The following is a 24,598-nucleotide window of genomic DNA, read 5'->3' on the forward strand; positions in this document are numbered from 1 at the left end:
AGCAGACTTAGACTCCCTCAGGGAACTAATGGGCGCGATCCCCTGGGAGAATAACATAGGGGGCAAAGGAGTCCAGGACAGCTGGCTGTATTTTAAAGAATCCTTATGAGGTTGCAGGAACAAACCATCCCAATGTGTTGAAAGAATAGTAAATATGGCAGGCAACCAGCTTGGCTTAACAGTGAAATCCTTGCTGATCTTAAATGCAAAAAAGAAGCTTACAAGAAGTGGAAGATTGGACAAATGACGGGGGAGCCAGGGGGAGTATAAAAATATTGCTCAGACATGCAGGAGTGAAATCAGGACTGCCAAATCACAGTTGTAGATTCCAGCTAGCAAGAGATGTTAAGAGTAACAAGAAGGGTTTCTTCAGGTCTGTTAGCAACAAGAAGAAAGTCAAGGAAAGTGGCGGGGTGTCCTGGATGACTGGAAAAAGGCTAATGTAGTGCCCATCTTTAAAAAAGGGAATGAGGAGGATCTGGGGAACTACAGGTCAGTCAGCCTCACCTCAGTCCCTGGAAAAATCATGCAGCAGGTCTTCAAGGAATCAATCCTGAAGCACTTAGAGGAGAGGAAGGTGATCAGGAACAGTCAGCATGGATTCACCAAGGGTAAGTCATGCCTGACTAACCTAATTGCCTTCTATGAGGAGAAAACTAGGTATATGGATGAAGGGAAAGCAGTGGATGTGTTATTCCTTGACTTTAGCAAAGCTTTTAATACGGTTTCCCACAGTATTCTTGCTGGCAAGTTAAAGTAGTATGGGCTAGATGAATGGACTATAAGATGGATAGAAAGCTGGCTAGATTGTCGGGCTCAGCGGGCAGTGAACAATGGCTCCATGTCTAGTTGGCAGCCAGTATCAAGCAGAATGCCCCAAGGGTCGGTCCTCGGGCCGGTTTTGTTCAATATCTCCATTAATGATCTGGAGGATGGTGTGGACTGCACTCTCAGCAAGTTTGCAGAGGACACTAAACTGAGAGGAGTGGTAGATATGCTGGAGAGTAGGGAGAGTATACAGAGGGACCTAGACAAATTAGAAGATTGGGCCAAAAGAAACTTGATGAGGTTCAACAAGCGCAGAGTCCTCCACTTAGGACGGAAGAATCCCAGGCACTGCTACAGACTAGGGGGACTGAATATCTAGGCAGCAGTTCTGCAGAAAAGAATCTAAGGGTTACAGTGGACAAGAAGCTGGATATGAGTCGACAGTGTGCCCTTGTTGCCAAGAAGGCTAACGGCATTTTGGGCTGTATAAGTAGGGGCATTGCCAGCAGATTGAGGGACATAATCATTTCCCTCTATTCGACATTGGTGAGGCCTCATCTGGAGTACTGTGTCCAGTTTTGGGCCTCACACTACAGGAAGGATGTGGAAAACTTGGAAAGAGTCCAGCAGAGGCCAACAAAAATGATTAGGGGGCTGGAGCACATGACTTATGAGGAGAGGTCGAGGGAACTGGGATTGTTTAGTCTGCAGAAGAGAAGAATGAGGGGGGATTTGATAGCTGCTTTCAAGTACTGAAAGGGGGTTCCAAAGAGGATAGATCTAGACTTTTCTCAGTGGTAGCAGATGACAGAACAAGGAGTAATGGTCTCAAGTTGCAGTGGGGGAGGTTTAGGTTGGATATTAGGAAAAACTTTTTCACTAGGAGGGTGGTGAAGCACTGGAATGGGTTACCTAGGGAGGTGGTGGAATCTCCTTCTTTAGAGGTTTTTAAGGTCAGGCTTGACAAAGCCCTGGCTGGGATGATTTAGTTGGGAATTGGTCCTGCTTTGAGCAGGGGGTTGGACTAGATGACGTCCTGAGGTCCCTTCCAACCCTGATAGTCTATGATTCTTATTCCATTTAGCTGAAATAATCTCAACTCCAGCAATAATTCAATCAGTCATTGCACCCAGCACCACCTATCTGCAAATGGTAGAACAGCAGCTGCCTGCTAAGGAGAATAATGAATAAAACTGAACTGTGCAAAAGATTCAGCTATTGTCTTTCCTGGCAGCAAGTAGCTACTCTGTTTGTCAAAAAGTCTCCTTAAGACTAATTTGAGTAAATGCTAGCGAACTTCATTAGGATAGAGTCAGCCAACAATGTATTGCTGTGAATAAACTCACAAAAAAGACTGACGTTCTGCAACTTATTAAACAAATGGAGTGCTGAAAGCCAAGGTATGTATTTGTTTATTTTAAAGATACTACTGCACTTCTTGCTATACTGTTGTGATGGCTACTATTGAAAAACTTACAGACAGAATCAATCTTTGAATCAGATGAGCTATACTGAGGTGAATATCAAGTTGAATTAACACAAGAGATAAATGCTGACCAAAGTTAAACAAGAATGCATAAGTTGTTACATTCATTCCCATTCAATTGATCAGGCCCAACTCTCCTAACAGCATATACTGCCATAATAATTTTTGTTAATGTTTTGAAGAGGAGATGAAGTTGGAGATACAGAGGAAAAATCTTTTCACTTTGTAAGATATTAATCAATTTTCCTGACCTCAGCTGTAGCCAGCCAAGCAGCCCACTTTTACATGTGACTTGACTAGCAATGTTGTTCCAGACCTTCAGATGAAGCAACTGAAAAGTCAACATTACAACACAGTTATCATATATAGTGTTTGTTCTGAATACATAGTCTCAAATACCACAATGTGGTAACTTCTGGCAAATGCTGATTTTATTTTTAAATGGAGACCATGGTCATTATTAATAACCTGAGAAGAGGTAAACAGAAACTGATTTGCCACATGGCGTTTCAGCTAGTCACAAGCTGGGATTCATATATAAAGGAATTCCAAGAGCGTTGCTTCAGGAGATTTGTTTTGATTGATTCTACAAAGTTTCTAATGAGCATCTAAAATGTGTGTGCAACAAGGAGAAATGTGAAAAGGGCTTCTGTCATACTCTGCAAATATAACTGACAACATTAAGTCGTATCAATCAATATTACACCCTCAAATGGAGTACTGTGTTCAGCTCACAAAAATAATTCAGTAGAAATAAAAGCAGTTCAGAGACCAGTGAAGAGAATGATCAGGGAGATGGGGAAACTCCTATGAAGCACGTGTGAAAAGACTGGGACTGTTTGCCTTAGAAAGGAAGCAGATAGGAGTGAACAGGATAAAACTATACAAATTAAAGGACAGTAAAGAAGAGGTAGTTTAGAAACTTCTAATTACCCTCTCATAATACAACAAGAGCATATTCCAGGAAATTTAACGAAGTGTCAAATTCAAAGCTGCTAAAAAGAAACACCTTTTCCACACAATATATAATTGAGACTAAGAGATTTTCTGGATTCCTAAAAGGTTTAGACATCTATATAGATTACAAGTATACCCAGAGTTATAACAGTAAAACTAAACAAAAACAAACCAAGAATTTTGAAAGATATAAACTCATGCTTCAGGGCATACATCAACTTCTAATGATTGGGGGTTGGAGAGAGATTTTCCAGTGGATAGGTTATCCCTTAACTGCCTACAGCAGAGTAATGAAACAGGGCTTCTCCCCATCTTGTAAAGGATCTACTGTCACACTCACACGTTCTTTTAGTCAGTTTTATCATCCAAACAAAAAAATAGCTCCTGGAATGTTTTTCCTTTACCTATCAAGCTCTCACTGTCTCCCCTCCCCAGGAGTCTGGCAGTCCTGCTACTGCATCCTGTTCTCTGAGCACCGGCAGTCAGGGCTTTTCCTCAGAACAGTACTTCTCATGTTCTCACTGCCACCTCTCCCAGGAGACCTTGCTGTACTGCTGCTCTTGCCTCCTACAGCTTCCTAGCTTTGACTCCCTGGACCTCTCTCACTGGGTCTCCTCTCTCCACCAGGCCCAGGGGCCCTCTTTTAAAACCTAATCTGGTCCAAGGATTCAGCACAGGTGCACTGGCCTTGATCCCTCTCAAAGGGCAGTGTCACTCTGTGATAGTTTCCTCTGAAACAGTAGGTACTGACTAATGTCAGGACAAAAAACTGGGCTAGATGGATCACTATTCCAACTCCGCGTGGCTATTCTTATCTTTAGAGGCGGAACTACCGACACTACAGCTTCATGACTTCATTTCTGTACTGTCATGTACTTCTTGTGTTAAAGGCCAAGGCAATCCAATTTACAACTAGTGGCACCAAATGCAAAATAAGCAGTCGGTAACATTCAACATAGTTGTTAGAAAGACATGAAAACTATCATCCACAATTAACAGACAAATCTGGAAAGCTAAATCCTCCCGTACTTGAGATTATTCAGACAATTTTCAGTGTTTGTAATAAAGCACAAAAGTCTGCTTTGTATTTTCTGCTTTATTGAATTTCATGGACATGCTCAGTGATAAAATGATTTTTTAAAACAAGGTCCCTGTTTTTTTTTAATGAACTAATCTGTTATTAGTCTTCTACTAATAACAAAAGACATAACAAGGCATGCACATTCCAATTTGCATGCAGATTATTTATATATCTAAGGCAGAGAGTGGCAACCTTTGGCACGTGGCACGCAGGGTAAGCACCCTGGTGGGTCAGGCTGGTTTGTTTACCTGCCATGCCTGCAGGCTCGGCCAATGGCGGCTTCCACTGGCCGCGGTTCGTCGCTCCAGGCCAATGGGGGCAGCGGCCAGCACATCCCTCAGCCCGCACTGCCTCTCGCAGCCCACATTGGCCTAGAGCAGCAAACTGTGGCCAGTGGGAGCCATCATCAGCCGAACCTGCGGATGCGGCAGGTAAACAAATCTGATCTAAGGCAATACCGTTTACAGCCCCTGTTCCAGCACTTAAATATGCAACAATCCAATTATGATGACATACACTACAGCTCTAACACCATTCTTTCTACTTGAAAATTATAAAAGAGTATTTGCTAAGAGCAATATTTGTATGGGGTACACTAATAGTTCTCAAACTTTTCAGCATCTGCCCCCACTGTTGTCCTTAGTGGTACAACGCTGGATGGGTACCATCACAGGGAGTGTTGTATATAGAAGAGGAGGAGGAGAGTTTCACTGACTTCAGGGCCAGTCGTTGGGAGTCACTGCAGGGGAAATTTTGCTCAGTACTGCAACCCTGCTGGATGCATGAAAAATTCTACTTGAAGCTGGATCTAGCAGACAGGGGACCTAAAAAATTCCCATGCATCCATTTGCATGTTCTTATTTTCAAAACAGACTCATTTCAGTTCCCACAAAAACTGACTGGTTCCCATGAGCGGGCCAGAGCTCATACTGAGCAAGTCTGCTGCACATACACATATCTAGCGGTTAGCACGGGACACTGAATGTCCTAAAATCCTAGCCTCACTGAAGTAAATGGGAGTTTTGCTATTGACTTCAATGGGGTCAGATCATCACCTCAGGAGTCAGTACTCTGTTTATTATAAAAATGACCTAGTTTTCACTAAACAATGCCACTTTCTCTCCATAATTCCCAACCTTGACTTGATGGGAGCATTGATCTGGTCACACCTTCTGTGCCTTAATTTCCCCAGAAGTAAAAATGAGCATAATCTTGCAAACTGCCTGCTGTAATTATTGGATTTCAGCACCTCACAAGATGTTGTTCAATAAGCAAACACTGACTTCTCCTTTGGTATGAAGTTTTCTGTGCTTCATCCAATACTTACTTGGAGAGGAAATTAACCTTGGATATTTATCAAAAATAGGAAGATATTTAATGTTGTATACATTCTCAACATTTTCATCTGACATATACAGAAATCTCTCTATTACGGCTATGAAATCCAAAAGTGTAACAGTTTTCCTTTCAAAACTAACAAACTAAGAGAAAAATGCACTCAGATTTTGTTTTAAATAGCATGCATCCTAGGTTCTAGGTGCCTTTGACATAATATTGAAACAAAGATGAGAAGCTTTTTCATAATCAGAAGATGGCTATCTAGCACTATCCAGTTAATATTCCCCATTAATACACCATCACACCCACAATAACATCCCTTATGCTCAGCTCTCTTCAAAAACCTGAATAAGAAAACAGGCTCGGCACCATATTCTAAAGGTCAGAATATTTTGGCTGTTACAGGACATGAAGGTCCTGTTAAGGAATTTCAAAGCTGAGATTCAGAACACCCTTCTGTAGTTCCTTCTTTTACAAAGGGGTTCCTGCTTGAGTGACTCTGCTGACCATAACTGTGGCACAGCACAAAAATATGAAGGCAGTGCCAATCAGGTTCCACTTCTATACATATGCTGTCAAGTTGGTTGAGCATTCTAGATCTCACCAGAGGAGGTAAACAGTAACAGAATTGTATGAACTAGGATTATTAACAACAATTACCTGTCCTGGATAATGTTGTAAGATTTATTTACGGATAAGTCTATACACCTCAGCCTCGACATAATGCTGTCCTTGGGAGCCAAAATTTTGTACCGCATTATAGGTGAAACCGTGTTATATTGAACTTGCTTTGATCCATCACAGTGCACGTTATATCCAAATTTGCGTTATATCAGGTGGCGTTATATTGAGGTAGCGGTGTATGAAGTGTTTTTAGGTCTTGGCTCAAAGGGTATGTCTACAATGCAACTAAAAACCCATGGCTGGCCTGTGCTAGCTGACTCGTCTCAAGCTAAGGGTCTGTTTAATTACGGTGTAGACATTTAGTCTCAGGCTGCAGCCCAGGCTCTAGGAACCTGTGGGGTGGGAGGGTGTCAGAGCTTGGGCTGCAGCCTGAGCCTAAACGTTTACACTGCAATTAATCAGCCCCTTAGCCTGAGCCATGCGAGCCCAAGGCAGCTGGCATGGGCCAGTCATGGGTTTTTCATTGCTTTGTGGACATACCGAAAGATACTACACAAGTACATAATATTGTGCACTAATATTTGGTGCCAACATTAAGTGTATAAATGTGCTTACGCTGGTGGAGTTTGTGGAATAGTTTCCAGAAAGAATCTCTGAAGTGCTGTAGGAATCTACAAAATTGCCAACAAACTGCTCCACTGGAGTCTAACACTGTACGCAGACAGGTATCATCATCTGCATATAAATATCCAAATATATAGCCAAGAAAAGAATACTTTTCTTCATATGTGGGTATTCAGTGCTATCACTGAAAGGCAATTCAATTACTGCTCAGGCAAAGATACCAGAAGATACCGACTTTCATTTCTGAACAGATGAGTGTGTATGTATATAAGATCTACTCATTTTCAGACAAAAAAATACTTTTGTTTTTGGACTGATTGTAGAGAGATAGGTGAGATGTTGATGTTTCTTGCTGTCAACATGCAAGTGAAGTGGAGGAAGGCACATGTTAAATTAGATCTCTTGTTTTTCTGGCTGTTGGAAGATCTTATCTGCAGCATGTTCATGTTAGTTTTAGTATGAACCAGAGTTAAAATTTGAAGAGGAAATCCTGAGGTAATCCCATCAGCTATGAATCTTTATACTTTACTGTATTTAATGTATGATAACTGAGGCTCTGTGGTGTTGAAATGTGGTTGAGGAACAAGTGTTGGGTGTGAGGGATAAACAGAAGATGAGCACTGTCAATTAAAGTTGTTTGTAAAAATAATTATAAACTATCTATTCAAAGTTTTAATAATTATTTCTAATGATATTTTCACATAATATTTATTTACAACCTTAACTATATCTTAAACTGTATCTGGGAATTTCCTGAGTTTTCAGAAGAAAGTATTTCAAAACCATTTGGCGGTTTTAAGAAAACATTTGTGAACACTCATTTGACAGACTATTTTACAATAATTATAGATGTTATGTCAAAATACTACATGTAATTCAATGAAACTAGACAACATAGAAGTCAGAATCAACTATTATGGACTTTCAATCTCCTTGAAATTGAGCATTTTAACTAACTGAGATTTCAATGTGATTTGGCTTTAGATAAGCTTTATAAAAAAACCCAGCAGTACCCAATAACTTGTAATCAAAAGTAAACTTTGACCTTTTCAGAAGTGATCCCACAAACTAGATCTTGGAAAATGCAATAATAAAACAAAACCAGTATCAGTCAGTAAGTCAATAAAGGACTTAAAATAAAAAAGAGAATGAATTCCTGCACATCTCATTTTCAGAATCCATATTTGAGAGAGAAATTTGTCTGACTCAATCCAAGTTCTACCAAAATATTCTTCAGATAGACCACCCATTCAAAACTTCTTAGCAATAAGGAATTTTGGGATCAATTTAGAAGGTACCCAAAACTGTGGCTTACAAGGAAAAATCAGTTACACATTCTTGTCAATTGCTGGAAATGGGCCATCCTGATTATCACTACAAACGTTTTTTTTTTTCTCCTGCTGACAATAGCTCACCTAAACTGATTACTCTCATTATAGTTGGTATGGCTACATCCATTTTTTCATGTTCTCTATGTGTGTGTATATATATACATACATCTTCCTACTGTATTTTCCAATACATACATCCGATGAAGTGGATTTTTCTTTTTGCTGATACAGACTAACATGGCTACCACTCAGACTTAATTATGATTCCTATTAGGAGCTTCTTTTCTGACTCTCACTCACAAGCACAAAACGTGCTCTGAGGTGGAATTTTCAAAAACACTTAGCATTAGCCTAATTCTGCTCTTACTGCAATCAACGGTAAAACTCCCATTGCTTTCAACAGGAGCAGATATAGATCAACTCTTAGGATTTTCAAATTCCCACCTCAGCATTTTGTCTGTGATGTATTTTAGGCTCAAAATTTAGTTTTGATTAAAAATATTTTACAAAAACAAATAGAAATATCTTCATTTTATTATTTTATTGAATAATACAGTATAAAGAGTTTTAGCTGGATTTAAATAAGACAAATACTCAGCACTGTTTGTGCAAGAATCCTAAAGTGAAAAGTAAATCTGACTCTTTTTCACTATGCAAGTCAAGTGAATTACAAAAAGCGAACAGTACTTACAAGATGAAAAATAGTATCGTTTGTGTTTAAAAAAAATATTTTTCCTCTGTTAGGAACATCTTGAATTACTAAAATGGAAATCTGTAATTTTAAACTCCCATGTTTAACCCAATTCAGAACTCATGAGACAGACTTCTTAGAAATATCAAACCTGGCAGTGTCCCTTGAAGTAAAATAATAAGGCTGCTGCATCAACATACTTGACCCATTTACAATGAAAAAAAATCTTGGAAGCGATGATTAGTCATTTTGCCTAGAAAATTCAAAACAGCAGAGGAAAGCCCATTGGTCCAGCTTATTGAATGTGTTAACTTAGAAAAAAAAATCACGTTCCTTTTCTTTTTGATATAGCTTTCTGCTTATGGCAAACCAAATGAAAGCCACTATGTTTTTCGTATATCAGACAGTATTTCAGAGGTTAGTCCGCTCAACAAGGATTCTTCACAGTACCAAGCACTCTGGCCCCTATATAGTGAAATGCTCAAGCATGTGCTTTAAGGACATGAACAGTCAATGGGATGATTTACATGCTTAAGTTTAACTATATGCTTAAGTGCTTTGCTAGATGGGGTCCAGAACTCACTCTATCTTGCAAAATCAATTCCCAGATATGGCCTGTTGGGAAGAAAAGTTAAAATGATAGCTTAGTGCTATTCATCAACAAAGATTAGTGCAAGCTACAACAAAGCTGCATTAGCTATTGCTGAGACTCAGATATCATCAAGAACACAGTTACTACTATCAGGATACAGATGATTTTTCTTTATTTGAAGGTCAGAAGTATCTTTATTTGAATATTAAAAGTACATAAATTCTAGCTGTACTCCACACTTCTCTTTTCCAACTATTTATTTCTCATACAGCTTTCTGCTGCCACCTCATTCATCCCCCATGCCTTCATCTGACAGTCACTATACCATGTAAAGTTAAAACTAACAGCATACAGAACCAGAGGTGCTGGAACAATCTGTACAGTCGGGGTGCTGAGAGCCATTGAAACAAACTGTAAACCCTGTGTATGATGGAAACCACTTCAAGCTGGGGGGTGCGGCAGCACCCCTAGTTCCAGCACCTATGTATAGGACATATATTCTCAGCATTCCTTCAGTTTCCTAAGTTTGCAACTGCATTTTCTTTTAAGATGCAGAGAAAAATAATGACTAAAGCTGTACTATATCATTCTGCTTACAATTACTGTAGAGTAGAAGCAGAAAACTGAAAACGCTTCTCCAAGAATCAATTCAGAATTAAATTTAAGTCCTCCTCATGCTTCAAAAGCAGCAGGAATTGCAGTCACCACTTTATCAGATATCACTAATTATGCATCTAATGCACTTTAATTGTCTATATTTACTCTAGGGTACACTTAAGCTTACAGGAATGGAATTAATGCTGCTTGAGAAAAACAGTAATGTAACCTGTTAGAACTGGGATGACAAGATGTCTCCCTCCTATTGGAATTTGATCAGGACAAAAATTAGCTGCAATCTTCAGGTTGTATGAGGGGTTGGGTCTGAGAGTGAGCTCGGGGTCACTTCCAGTAGCTATAAAAGAGCTGAGATACGCAACAAAGGTGATGCATTCAGGCTCAGAGGGGAAGCTGCCCTGCCAGAATAATCCTACTTGCCAGCCTATTTTTGGTGCAGCTAGGAAAGGTTAGGTCGGATTTGCCTAGTTCCCATAATCTCAGCAAGGGGTCAGAAACCACACTAGCAGCAGTTTCACACAGGGAGCACATAAGGCAAAGCAGATGTAAGTTGTGGCCACATAAAAGAGAGATGCGGAAACTAGGAGAGTTTGAAAGTTAAGTCCATGCTGGAAGAAGTGCATACATATGATTTAGGGGGAGCACAGAAAGTGCTAATAATTAGCGTCAGTAAGCTGCCTCCTGTTATAAAACTCAGGAAAACCTCACATTAAGCCCAAAACTCATGCAAAGAGATGTGAGTAACTTTTTCCTGAAGGTTATTATTTCAGCTTCTTCTTCAAGTACTTTTATGGGTCACAAACAGCTATTTTAATAACGTAACAGGTAATTCATTCATAATATGGCTTGCAATGCATATTAATCAGGGTTCTTGCCAAATTACATTTATTTTTGTCAAAGTTAAAAAGGCAATTAAACCTCATGGCATTTCTCCCCCTCTTCACTGACCTATTTTGGAACTAAATAATGTACTTAGGCTTGAAGTGAAGGCATTTCAGCCTGAGGAATGGAAAACTGCCATGAGCCAAAATTTGTCCACAGGAAAACCATGGGGCATTAAGGTTGTCATACAGGCGCAAGAATATTTTCAAAAACAAACATGATGTTTAAGTTTCCATCACCACCTCCCCAACTTAAAATCGCATGCCATCCTTCAGTCTGCAATCACAAGCAACAATGAAGATGCAAGTCTATTTCTGGGGTTATTGTAAGGGCTAACCATTACAATCGTGTGGAAAAAGGGAAGAGAGGGATAGCACCTTAATGATAGGGGTCTTAATTTTCTTCACAACTCTATACAACTGAAAATAAAGGTTTTATAATGGGAAGTATTAAGCTAGGCTACCTAATGGTCTCCCCCCTATTACTCCCCCACGGTCCATCTACACTGCAGCTCAGAGGTATAATTCTCATCTTGGATAGACATACATACACTAGCTCTGATCTAGTCAATGTGCTAAAAATAGCAGTGTGCCACAGCAGGAAGGGCAGCAGCTTGGGCCAGCCATCCGAGTACGCACCTAGCGTTCTCAGATAAGATTGCACCTGGTTGGCTACCCATAGCCATCACCAGTGCTGTCACAGCCACACTTCACATGCTAGCTCTGAGCTAAAATAAGCAGTGTGGCTGTGTAGACGTACCTACAGATACACAGAAACTTTAATGTTAATAGCGAGTTTAGAGGGACATTTGAATTTAACATTTCATTTGTCTGAAAATATGCCTCCTACAGAAACAAGTAACACTTAAAATTACAGTATTTGAAATATCGGAAGAAAAACTAGTTTTTTCAGGTTTTTTCTCCAACTTTGTACATCTGACAGAACTTTGTATAAAATTACTTTTAGTGTTTTCCCTTTATAATCAGTTGCCCTGTTTGTACATGTTTTTTACACAGCAACATGAGAGAAAAACATATTTTTAATACAAGAAAATTACTTAAAACCACAAGGATTGGGGAGGTGACTCCAGAACAAATATAGAATCTGAAATTATTTTAAACCTTTTTTTAATTGACTAGATTACAAGTTAAAAATCTTGCTTTAATTGAAAAAGAATCCAAAGATAGTAGCATTAATACAGCAAAGACAGACTTAATTGTGGGAAGTTTTAAGCAAATTTTTTTAAATTAATGGAGATATCCTATCTCTCAGAACTGGACGGGACCTTGAAAGATCATTGAGTCCAGCCCCCTGCCCTCACTAGCAGGACCAAGTATTGATTTTGCCCCAGATTCTTAAGTGGTCCCCTCAAGTATTGAACTCACAACCCTAGGTTTAGCAGGCCAATGCTCAAACCACTGAGCTATCCCTCCCCTCCAATTAAACCTTTATACTGTGTATGTAACAGTGAAGTACATACTACCACAAGTCAGACAAAGCACATGCAATGTATGGGAAAACCTAAGATGCCTACTAAAATTTCAACAATGGTGTGTTGTGACCCACTGCTTATGATGTTCATAGTAGTCTGTTTCTTCATACTCCCCTTGATTATTGTAATCACTTGGTGTCCCATTTTATAGTTCGATAATAAGCTCTTTGGAGAAGAGACAGTCTTGCTATATGTTTGTCCGGCGTCTAGCTCAATGGAGCCATGATCACTGACTGGGGCCCCAAGGTGCTACTATAAATGCAAATAAATATTAATCCTCCCCCAAGATTAAGTATAGGTACAGACATTAAGGTTAGTCGTAGGGATTTCCAAAGTTATTTTCCTGCCCTGAATCATTAACCAACCTATAGTATTAAAAAAAATTTGGAGCAAGGGAGTGGTTTCTTGTCTCATTGTGGATGTTCCAAATTATATTAATATCTGATAAACACAAGACTGCTTTAATCTTTTCACTATACTGCAAACACTGTAATCATGGCAGGAAAAAAAGAAAGTTGTCTTCTCATATCGGGTATCTATTGCATTTCTAATAGTGTTTTGGAGTAGTTAGTTTATTAAAGTCAATTGTCTGGTTTTCCTGAGATTAGTTATTTGAAGTTGCAGAAGAGAAAAGTAAATACATATCTAAAGAAATGTTACCTTCCCTTAGACGTTCTACTACAAAAGTGAAACCAGTAGTTCGTGGATGCAAGACATATTTGTATTTCCGAAGTCCATTCTTTTCAGCAAATTCATTACTGCGGGCTTTGGTATTGGCTAAAGATTAAAAAAAAAAAAAAAAAAAAGAACATTAACAACATGAATCTTAGTAGGGGTTATAAAGTTTCATAATATTATAAACAGCCCCAAATACAACAGCAGCACACAGAGTACATCACTGCAGCACTGTTCTGAAGGTGCTTTTGATTAGATTCATAATACCATGAGATACAGCAACTTGTGAGGGTTTTTTCCTTATATGATTATTTTAAAAAATCTTTTTACTCTTTGGCGTACTCTTAATTAACCTGTCTCTCACATTTACCAAAGCTATATATTGAAAGACATAATAAAATGATTATTGCAGTGTACAAGTTACGTAAGTGCCGGAAACTGGAATGACATTTTAACTCAAAAGGTACTGCAGTTTGTAATAGCGTAAGCTTTGCTATTATGAATTGAAAACCTTTAACATCAATGTTTTGTGTCAAACAGAATTGTTATAAGTACCTTATTCCCAGCTGGAAAATAAAAAGCTACGTTTTCTAAATGTAGACAAACAGCAATTAGTCAACTGCACTAAATCAATACTTTTGTCAGCCAGCTTATGCATTTTTAACTTGACAGGCTTTAGTCATTAGTCTAATCATAAATTTGAGTTGCACTTATATACAGTACATTAGATTTTAAACCAATTCCCCTCTGCAGCAATACGGGCTTGCTATTGTAAGCACAGTATTCACAAGCCACCTGAAAGCAGTTCTGGTGAAAACCTGGTGAAGTAAAGATTTTCACTGTCCAGCAGCAAGAGTCTTCCTGTATGCAAGGTAACTGCACAAGTCTTTAGGAATAATTACTACACATCCCACTCAGCAAACCAAAACCAGACAAAAAAAAGAAAACCTCTGTAGACGAGTGGACATTAATCCATTTGTTTTATGGCATGTATGGGAGAATTATTCAAACTGTCGGCTCAAATTAATGCATCCAAAGTGGCCTTGATTGCTGCATTCCGTTGGTGTCACTGCATCTTCAGGGTCGCTAAGCCAAAAGACATCTAGGATCTCCCCATACCAACATGAGGAAAAAATTTCATTAAATGTATTTATTAAACAACACCTTTGGGGTTCAAAAATGGACAGTCCAGCAACAGAGGTGTGGAACAAAATCTGTGTCTGATCAATACAAAACCCAATGCACATAGAAAACTGAGTTATTAGAATCAACCATTGCTAACAGAGAATAAAGTTGAGAATGCTAACGAAAAGTCCGTTGTCACCTAATAAGCTAGCAAAATTGATCAAGTACAGATCATTCCTTTTCCTTTTAATTTTTGTCATGCTTTGTTACCTAATTCATTTGTAGAACAAAAACCAAAGGCATGAGTATAGAGATTAGTCCCAATCATTGTGTTAGTAAGGCACTCTGCTCATTTGTGCCAAGTCTGCCTCTTTTTATTCTAAACCACAGGCTCTCTCTATTGCTCACTGGTAGGTGTGTTACTTTATATAGAGAACCTCCTTTTGGTTAATGAACATACTATGCATTAGCAATGTGCGAAATAATTTTTCAACTTAACAAGCAAAAATGAACTATATACTACACAGAATGCAATCTTTCATGGATGTTGCCCTTAAAAAATTAAGAGTGGAGCAGTGGCTTACTGACCACCTAATTTGGAGACAATAATAGCTACTACCCAGCAACCACTATGGCATACTATGGAGTACCTCCAGGGAACAAGTAATTAATGCAACCAAAAGAGTCCAAACATATTTTCTTCCAATTTTTCAATGCATAAAGATACATTAACAAAAACATTACAATTAAAAGAAAAGCTTCCAAACCTAGGAAATCTGAGGAACATTAAAATATGTGATACAGCATGGCCAGAGGGCAGCAGGAGAGGGTTAGAAGGGAGCCTTATTCCCTGTAAGAGGAAGAAAGTTTGCTATAGATTAATTAGAGCACCTGAAGCCAATTAGAGCACCTGAAGCCAATTAGATCCCATTTTCATCTAGGGAGGGTCTCTGCACCAAGTGGGAGGGGAATCATGAACGGGTGTTGGGGAAGTTGCAGCCATCCGATCCTTCTCATATTGCTAAATAAGAGGGGGAATTGCAGGCAGATATGAGGAGATGTCCAAGAGTGGTCCTGGCTTAGTGCATTCAGAGTGCATATGACAACAGAGAGCTGCAGGCAGACACAGAACTTGTTGCTGAGGGTTCTAGCTGATGTTTAACTATTTGTGTTCCTGGCATTTTGAAAACTAGAAGACTAGAAAAAGATCAGTCAATGAAAAGGATGATGAGCAGACAATATCTACATATAACATCCCAAAAGAGCTATGTTAAAATAACACTATTACGGTTGCAAGTCAAGCACTCAAAAGTTAGGAAGTGCCAGAATTACAGTTGCCTGTGCAAATGCCTTATGATACAGTCTTAAATTACATGGTCACATACTGCTTCTCCCACTGGACCTCTGCCTCATTCTCTTTGCTCTGGGAATGAGTAATGTTTGTGTATTAAAGGAGACTGCTGTCTCTAGGACCCCTGCTTTACCTGTTGCAGAAGTTGGGAAGCGTGTAACAGATGAGGCAGGGAAATGCAGGAAAAGAAAGGTGTCACTGCATCTTCAGGGTCGCTAAGCCAAAAGACAACTTTTATGATTAAAAAAATTAGGAATATTTTAAAGTAAAAAAATCTGTTTACCAAAAATAAGATTTGCATGACAGTCTCTCCTAGCATTTACCATATTTTCCTCTGGAAAGAAATTCAAAAGGCTTTGCCATCCATCCTTTTGTTGGTGAGCATTCAGTATTTCATAGTTTGGCTTCAAAACAATTCTAAGTACTAACAATGTAAACTGTGAACATTTAATTTTGGATAACTGTTTTTACTGATGCATAGCACATGTAAAGGAAGAAATACACACTTAATACCCTTGTCATGGTATAATTCCCCACTCTGAACCTTAGCGTCCAAAAGATGGGGTACCAGCATGAATTCCTCTAAACTCAATTATCAGCTTAGTACTTGTAGCGCTGCCACCAACCAGGAATTCCAGTGCCTGGTATACTCTGATCCCCCCAAGACCCAGACCCTCTGGATCTTAACACAAGGAAAGTAAACCCTTTCCCTCACCGTTGCCTCTCCCAGACTTCCCCTCCCTGGGTTACCCTGGAAGATTACTGTGATTCAAACTCCTTGAATCTTAAAACAGAGAGGAAGATGCACCTCCCCCCCTTCTTCTCTCTCCCCAAGAGAGACAGTAATCCTAACACAGAGAGAAATTAGCCTCTCTCCCCCTTCCCTCCTTTCTCCCCACCAATTCCCTGGTGGATCCAGACCCAGTCCCCTGGGGTCTCACACCAGAATAAAAAAACAATCAGGTTCTTACACAGGAAAAACTTTTAATTAAAAAGAGAGAAAAACAGTAAAAATTATCTTTGTAAATTTAAGATGGAATATGTTACAGAGTCTTTCAGCTATAGACACTGGGAATACCCTCCCAGCCTAAGTATACAAGTACAAATTAAAATCCTTTCAGCAAAATACAAGTTTGAACTCCTCCCAGCCAAATACACATTTGCAAATAAAGAAAACAAACATAAGCCTAACTCACCTTACCACCTAGTACTTACTATTTTGAATCTATAAGAACCTGTATCAAGGAAATTCGAGAGAAACCTGATTGTACGTCTGGTCACTCTCAGAACCCAGAGAGAACAACCACCAAACGCTAACAGCACACACAAAAACTTCCCTCTCGCAAGATTTAAAAGTATCCTGTCCCCTGATTGGTCCTCTGGTCAGGTGACAGCCAGGCTCCCTGAACTTGTTAACCCTTTACAGTCAAAAGAGACATGAAGTACTCCTGTTCTATTAACCCTTAACTATCTGTTTATGACAACCCTACTGCTGCATACTATAGCAATGCCGGACAACCTGATGCACCTCTCCTACATGCAATATCAACCTTGCCAGTAGAGTTTTTGCAAAGTGTTTCTATATATTGACATTTACAGGACAAGACCTACTAGTGTGTTTATAATACCTGTAAAAGCAGCAAATAATCCTGTGGCACCTTATAGACTAACAGATGTTTTGAAGCATGAGCTTTCGTGGGTCAATACCCACTTCCTCAGATGCATGTAGTGGAAATTTCCAGGGGCAGGTATATATATGCTAGCAAGCAAGCTAGAGATAAACGAGGTCAGTTCAATCAGGGAGGATGAGGCCCTGTTCTAGCAGTTGAGGTGTGAAAACCAAGAGAGGAGAAACTGGTTCTGTAGTTGGCAAGCCATTCACAGTCTTTGTTCAATCCTGAGCTGATGGGTTGTATCCACAAACCCGGAAATCCTGGACGCCCCATCATCTCGGGCATTGGCACTCTCACTGAAGGACTGTCTGGATATATGGACTCTCTACTCAGACCCTATGCCACCAGCACTCCCAGCTATCTCCGTGACACCACTGATTTCCTGAGGAAACTACAATGCATTGGTCACCTCCCAGAAAACACCATCCTAGCCACCATGGATGTAGAGGCTCTTTACACAAACATCCCACACACAGATGGAATACAAGCTGTCAGGAACACTATCCCTGATGATGCCACAGCACAACTGGTTGCTGAGCTCTGTGCCTTTATACTTACACACAACTATTTCAAATTTGATGACAATATATATCTCCAGATCAGTGGCACTGCTATGGGCACCCGCATGGCCCCACAATATGCCAATATCTTTATGGCCGACCTGGAACAACGCTTCCACAGCTCTCGTCCACTCACGCCCCTTCTCTACCTACGCTACATTGATGACATCTTCATCATCTGGACCCATGGGAAGGAGACTCTGGAAAAATTCCACCACGATTTCAACAGCTTCCACCCCACCATCAACCTCAGCCTGGACCAATCTACACGGGAGATCCACTTTCTTGACACCACGGTGCAAATAAGTGATGGTCACATTAACACCACCCTGTATCGAAAACCTACCGACTGCTATGCCTAACTTCATGCCTCCAGCTTCCATCCCGGACACATCACACGATCCATTGTCTACAGCCAAGCACTGAGGTACAACCGCATCTGCTCTAACCCCTCAGACAGAGACCAACACCTACAAAATCTCCACCAAGCATTCTCAAAACTACAATACCCGCATGAGGAAATAAGGAAACAGATCAACAGAGCCAGACGTGTACCCAGAAGCCTCCTACTGCAAGACAAACCCAAGAAAGAAACCAACAGGACTCCACTGGCCATCACATACAGCCACCAGCTAAAACCCCTCCAACGCATCATCAAGGATCTACAATCCATCCTGGACAATGATCCCACACTTTCACAGGCCTTGGGTGGCAGGCCAGTCCTTGCCCACAGACAACCTGCCAACCTGAAACATATTCTCACCAGTAACTGCACACTGCACCATAATAACTCTAGCTCAGGAACCAATTCATGCAACAAACCTCGATGCCAACTCTGCCCACATATCTACACCAGCGACACCATCACAGGACCTAACCAGATCAGCCACACCATCACTGGTTCATTCACCTGCACATCCACCAATGTAATATACACCATCATATGCCAGCAATGCCCCTCTGCTATGTACATCGGCCAAACTGGACAGTCTCTACGGAAAAGGATAAATGGACACAAATCAGACATTAGGAATGGCAATATACAAAAACCTGTAGGAGAGCACTTCAACCTCCCTGGCCACACTATAGCAGACCTTAAAGTGGCCATCCTGCAGCAAAAAAACTTGAGGACCAGACTTCAACGAGAAACTGCTGAGCTTCAGTTCATCTGCAAATTTGACACCATCAGCTCAGGATTGAACAAAGACTGTGAATGGCTTGCCAACTACAGAACCAGTTTCTCCTCTCTTGGTTTTCACACCTCAACTGCTAGAACAGGGCCTCATCCTCCCTAATTGAACTGACCTCGTTATCTCTAGCTTGCTTGCTAGCATATATATACCTGCCCCTGGAAATTTCCACTACATGCATCTGAGGAACTGGGTATTCACCCACGAAAGCTCATGCTCCAAAATGTCTGTTAGTCTATAAGGTGCCACAGGATTCTTTGTTGCTTTTACAGATCCAGACTAACACGGCTACCCCTCTGATACTTTATAATACCTGTTGATGTGTAAAAAAAATAGGCGGTACAGACACATACTGGTGATGGGTATAGTTTTCCAGTATACCTTAAATGATTTAAGTCACTTAAGATGCTTTTGAAAGCTGAACTGATGGGCTTAAAGGCAGCAGACCACAATTTTTTCCATGGCTTTCAATATGAACTTCTCTTTCATGTGTCTTTGGAAGAGAAGCACTGATTAGGATGGAGTATACTTTAGAAATTATACTAATGTTATTTAAAATGTTTTGAATATCAATTGGGAACTTTAGCAATAAGAAGTTAATCTCAAAGGACTGCAGTTACTTCAGTATTAGTTTCACCATGCCACCTCTCAGGACTCCCCATCACCACCACAATCTTCTATTGCGGAATCATATATTAAAATAATAATAATAATTAAAAAAAAAATCAAAGAACTCATTTTAAATGAAACCGTAAAGAAAATAGCCCAAAGCTATTTTTAGGAGTTAATTTGTAGTTGAATGATCAAAAGTAGGTACTAACGTTAAAGTTGTGACATTCAATTTCCTCTCTCCCACCCAGGATCTGTGCAACAGTCATCACTGAATAAATAGGTCATGTTACTGATGTTGCCATCATCCCATCTCCCCTACTCCTTTGTTCATCTTGGTACCCCTCCAGGTAATTAAGATGTGAGCTTGGAGCAGGCCTCATGTCCTATCCATACTGAAAGGACACCTAACATATTCTGGAGGGCTGAATAGGGAGAACAGACTGCCAAACTGTGCCTTAAATTACTAAATAAAGCGCACACAAATTGATTTGTAAGTCAGTCAAAGACTGAAGAAGAAAAAAAAGGTTACCTCTGACAGCACAATGAGAGAACATATGGTAGTACCTGCTGTCACCTGTATTTTCCTTCCATGGGCCAGCAAGGACACCCACTCTAGGCTCCTGGCTCCTCAGCCATCATCACTCTTGGGTGGAGACCCACGTGTCTCTGCCTCTTGATGGGTTTTTCCAGGCTGCCCAACTCCCTGTCTACTACACTGTGTGTTACCCAGCAAGTCAGAATTGCGGCAATAAAAATATATCAACTCCCCAGATTCCTTTTTTGGGCCCGTTAGGGTTTGCCTCCTCCCCAGGTCTGGTTTAGCCCATTTTCCCTTCTGGCAAGTTCTCCCTCTCCCTTCTGGGAGAGTCAGCTTTGTCCCCATCTCCCTTGATTTTTCCTCTCAGACCCTCTGCATATTGGTTAGCTCATTTCCCAGATTTGGTCATGTCTCTAGGATTCTTGTCTATTAATCATGATTTCAGGGAATGGGGAGAGGAGAATGGAGCGCCAGGATGCAAAGTTTATAAAACTGTTCAATACCTGTTAATTCATAGGTCTCATTGAGTTTGGTGACCCCCCCCCAGTCCCCAACCAGTTCCTCATTTCCTTACCTAACCCCTAATTTGAGCTGAAACCCCTTACCTAACCCCTAATTTAAACTCATAATCTTTATAGTCCTCTTTGTCTGTAAGTGTGAAAATGGACAAGGCTGTCTGTCTCTAACCGTAGTGGAGTTCGATACCGTACCATTCCTCCTGCCCCATCTTATTCAATTCACACTGCAGTTCAAAAGCCTTCAGAAACGCATCCATGTGAACCCCTTTCCTAAAGCAAGGAAGTAATATGGAGTCTATGCCACCCATGGAAAAGGTTCGTAGGAACTGGCTTCATCTATCAGACTACAGTCCTGCTAGTGCAGTTTTTTCATCGCAAGCTGATACTGATGATCCTTCTTCTCCCTCTCCTTGTGCTGGCTCTGGCTTTCCTGCTCTCCTCTTCTCACTTGAGCTGACACTGTTGCTCTAGCTCTGCAAGCAGCTGAGTTTCCAGACTCACACTGTCCCTCTCCAGCTGTAGCCTCTCCTGCGCTAACTGTTGATCCACAATTCCCTGTTGCAATGATGTAGTTTATCTTCTTCTCTCCGCCTCTTCCCTGCTTCCCGCCAGGTAGCTGGCTCCAAGAGCTTCCCTGCTTGTGGACCCTCTGCCAGCAGGCTCCCGTTCCCCATGAACCTGGACCATCATTCCTCCTCTGGTTCTTAGAATATAGCAAGTTGACTAGCTATGGTTTTGTCTGTTCCTCAGTTTTGAGCTGCTTTTCTTTGCATAGCTCAACCAGCCGATATTTCTTCAGTGGTTCATAATTCATTTGCCCTCTCTCTTTTTCTGCTATTCCTTCCCCAAAAAGTCTATCAAGACTTTTCTCTGTGGTCTTTCCTTCTAGGATACTTGCTTTCAAAGCTATTGGCACATATATAATTCACACTGTTCCAGAGCCACATACACTGCCACCATAGTTCAGGGCAACTGCAGCTGTATTTCCCCACTACTGTCTAGCAAGGGCACCCATTCTAGGCTCTTGGCTCCTCAGCTGTCACCCTCTGCAGAGACCCATGTCTCCCTCCTGACTGAGGATTTTCCAGGTTGCAGAAGTTTCCTGCCTATACTGTGAGTTCCCCAGCAAATCAGATGCGTAAACAGGCCTGCTTTGCCTTCTCTCCAGAAGCTATAAACAGCATAATTGCCCACAGTTAAGTTACCACACAGCTCCTTCTAAGCAAGCACATTTATTCCTCAGATGAAAGTATTTCAGGGAAAACATATTACAAACAAAACAAGAACCCTGAATAAAAGAGTCCCTGAAGCTTATAATACTTCTCAGGGTTTACATTAGTCGTGTCTCTCTCAGAGATGTAAACATACAATCCCACAATAATACATGAACATTTTCATTTTTAATATAACAAACTCCTAAGATACATGAAAGTTATTTAAAAAAGGTTTGTTTGGGATATTGCAGAAAATTGCCATATCTATCACATCAGACATAGAATTTTGTACCTGTCAATTTGTATTTCATAGCAAGTGGAAACATTGGTAAGAGAAACTTATGAGGCAAATACATTCTACTTAGATGAGAGACTAACATTTAATATGTGTACAGATAGACCAGTGGTTCCCAAACTGGGGTTCGTGAACCCCCGGGGGTTCACGAAATGTTACAGGGGGTTCTCAGGAAAAAAATCCCTAATGGCGGACAGAGCTGTCCCTAGAGACCCCGGGCAGCATGGGGCCAGCAGCCCAGAGCCCCTGGACTTCCAAGAGCTAAGCAGATCAAAGCAAGTCTATCTATCACACTGAGGAGATTTAAATTTCAAGATTCCTTATAAGAAATGGAAAGGGAGGTGGATCTTTTTTGCTGTTTTTAAAATGAAATAGGCAGTTAGTGACGTTTTTAAAATTATTATGAAGAACAAGTTTAAGCTTTGTTGTAGCGTGTGTTGTTTGCCTGGACTGCTCAAGGCCTGAATGCTTGTGTAGGAGGAACTCTCTGAGTTGACTTCTTAAATACCTCCCTGCTGTTTCACATCTGACACTCCTTGATGAAACATAGAAATCTAGTCTTAAAAAAGACTTATTCAAAGTGACAGATGCTATGAAAGTGAGATCTTGGAAGGGAGTTGCAGTTTCCATAATGTAATAAAAATACTGTAATGACAAATAATAATAATAATAAACAGTGTGTAATAAGCATGTCATAAAAACAAACTGTGTATTTCCAAGATCACTGCTTTTATAATTTATACTCAGGTAAAGGAGAAAATCCCTGGAAATATTCATTTTTAGGAAGGGGTTCACGAGACTTGACATTTTCATGAAAGGGGTTCACAGGTTGTTAAAGTTTGGGAACCACTGAGATAGACTGAGTTAACATGACCTAACACCTAAGCTGAGGAAAAATGGACACACACATCAAAATCCAATCACCTTGCCTTATTAAGGTGGCTAAGAGTTAGGAAAGAACACCTCCAAGATCAAATAAAACCACTGAGTAGAGATTTGACAAATAGGTCTTGGCAGAGGGGCATAAGGCCTTGTCTACACATGCAAACTGCATTGGTTTAACCCAAATCTGTCAATTTGCACATTTAGACAAGGCTTAAGACACAGAAAGAGTGAGTGGCTCAGGCTCCCTGATGAAAGAGGAAAGAGTGGACAGTAGTCTCTCGAAATGTAAGGCTTTTTCTTTTTTCACGGCAACTAAGCCAGGTGCTCGTACCCCACTGAGCTTTGCAAAGAATTCAGATGAGGTATGTTATGAAAAGTTCTCTTATCAATTTGATTTTCCTTCTATTAATAATAAAGCTTGTTTTATCAAGAGAATATGACTCAGACTTCTGCTTGGTTCATTTCCAACAAACTGCCCTAGAGGTAGACAACGGGAAGAAAAAAAAAAGGTGTGTGGAATCTTACCTCCATTCAAAATAATGGAAAAATGTCATGAACAAGAAGGTGCATCCCAAGCATTGCTGCAGCCAGAGTGACATGTAAGACAACTCTCAAGACGAAGAGAGTGCAAGTGACATTAACTTGGTAGTTCTTATTAATGACATTTCCTTTCTGTTGAAACATTGTAGTTTAGATAATACAGGAAGCCCAAGTTATACAGTAAATATTTAAGAGGAAGGAGAGAAGCAGTAAGTAGAATGTTCTATTTTTATGGAAATCAATGAACTGCACTTTCAAAAGTAAAGTACAACTGGAACTTAATTAATGTCTGGTATGTAAACATTTCAAATATTAAAATGTACAATTTAACTGAGGTTGTCTGCTACCCTTCACCTATCAGATAGCCAAAATGGTTCCCATTCTTTTGAGCCTTTCACCGTTTACAAGTAAAACAGACTAAACATTCCATGGAATTTTAATGACCTCTTTTCCAAGCTAAAATGTAATAGGGAGTATCCATAAGACTCAATTTAATGGGTATTAAGAACCGCAGTCTCAAAGTGTTGTATAAGAATTTCAGATGACAGAGCATTGAAAAAGTATACGCAGTATTGGTTTCTACGTGAAAATTCTGTTCTGGAAGCTATGAGCTATACCAAAATAGATTACATGAATTAATTACAAAATCTTCAAGTTCACATAGTAACAGAGTATTTCTGAGCCTCCTGCCTACAACTGTCACTGAAGTTAGTAAATGTTGGACAACATAATTAAACATACAGTATGCAGCAATTTGACTCAAAAGCTGACTGGGGGCTTGTCTACACTTGCAGCACTGCAGCAGCACCAGTGCAGCTGATCTGTTGTAGCTCTTAGTGAAGATGTTACCTATGGCGATGGGCAGGCTTCTCCTATTGGCATAGATCAGTGGTTCTCAACCCAGAGTAAATGTATCCCTGGGGGTACACAGAAATCTTCCA

The 24,598-nt window shown here is 40.2% G+C and overlaps 1 protein-coding gene across 5 annotated transcripts in view; it reads right to left on the minus strand.

Annotated features, from left to right (window-relative positions):
• Positions 1–24,598, minus strand: part of LCLAT1 (lysocardiolipin acyltransferase 1) — a 203,102-nt gene that overhangs the window by 54,337 nt on the left and 124,167 nt on the right. For all 5 annotated transcript variants that reach the window (XM_050948602.1, XM_050948603.1, XM_050948606.1 and 2 more), the window contains one exon: positions 13,142–13,258. In XM_050948602.1, coding sequence (XP_050804559.1) covers positions 13,142–13,258 — 117 coding nt within the window. The remainder of the gene's footprint in view (positions 1–13,141; positions 13,259–24,598) is intronic.

This window comes from Gopherus flavomarginatus, chromosome 4 (assembly GCF_025201925.1).
Source record: "Gopherus flavomarginatus isolate rGopFla2 chromosome 4, rGopFla2.mat.asm, whole genome shotgun sequence".
NCBI classification, from domain to species: domain Eukaryota; kingdom Metazoa; phylum Chordata; order Testudines; family Testudinidae; genus Gopherus; species Gopherus flavomarginatus.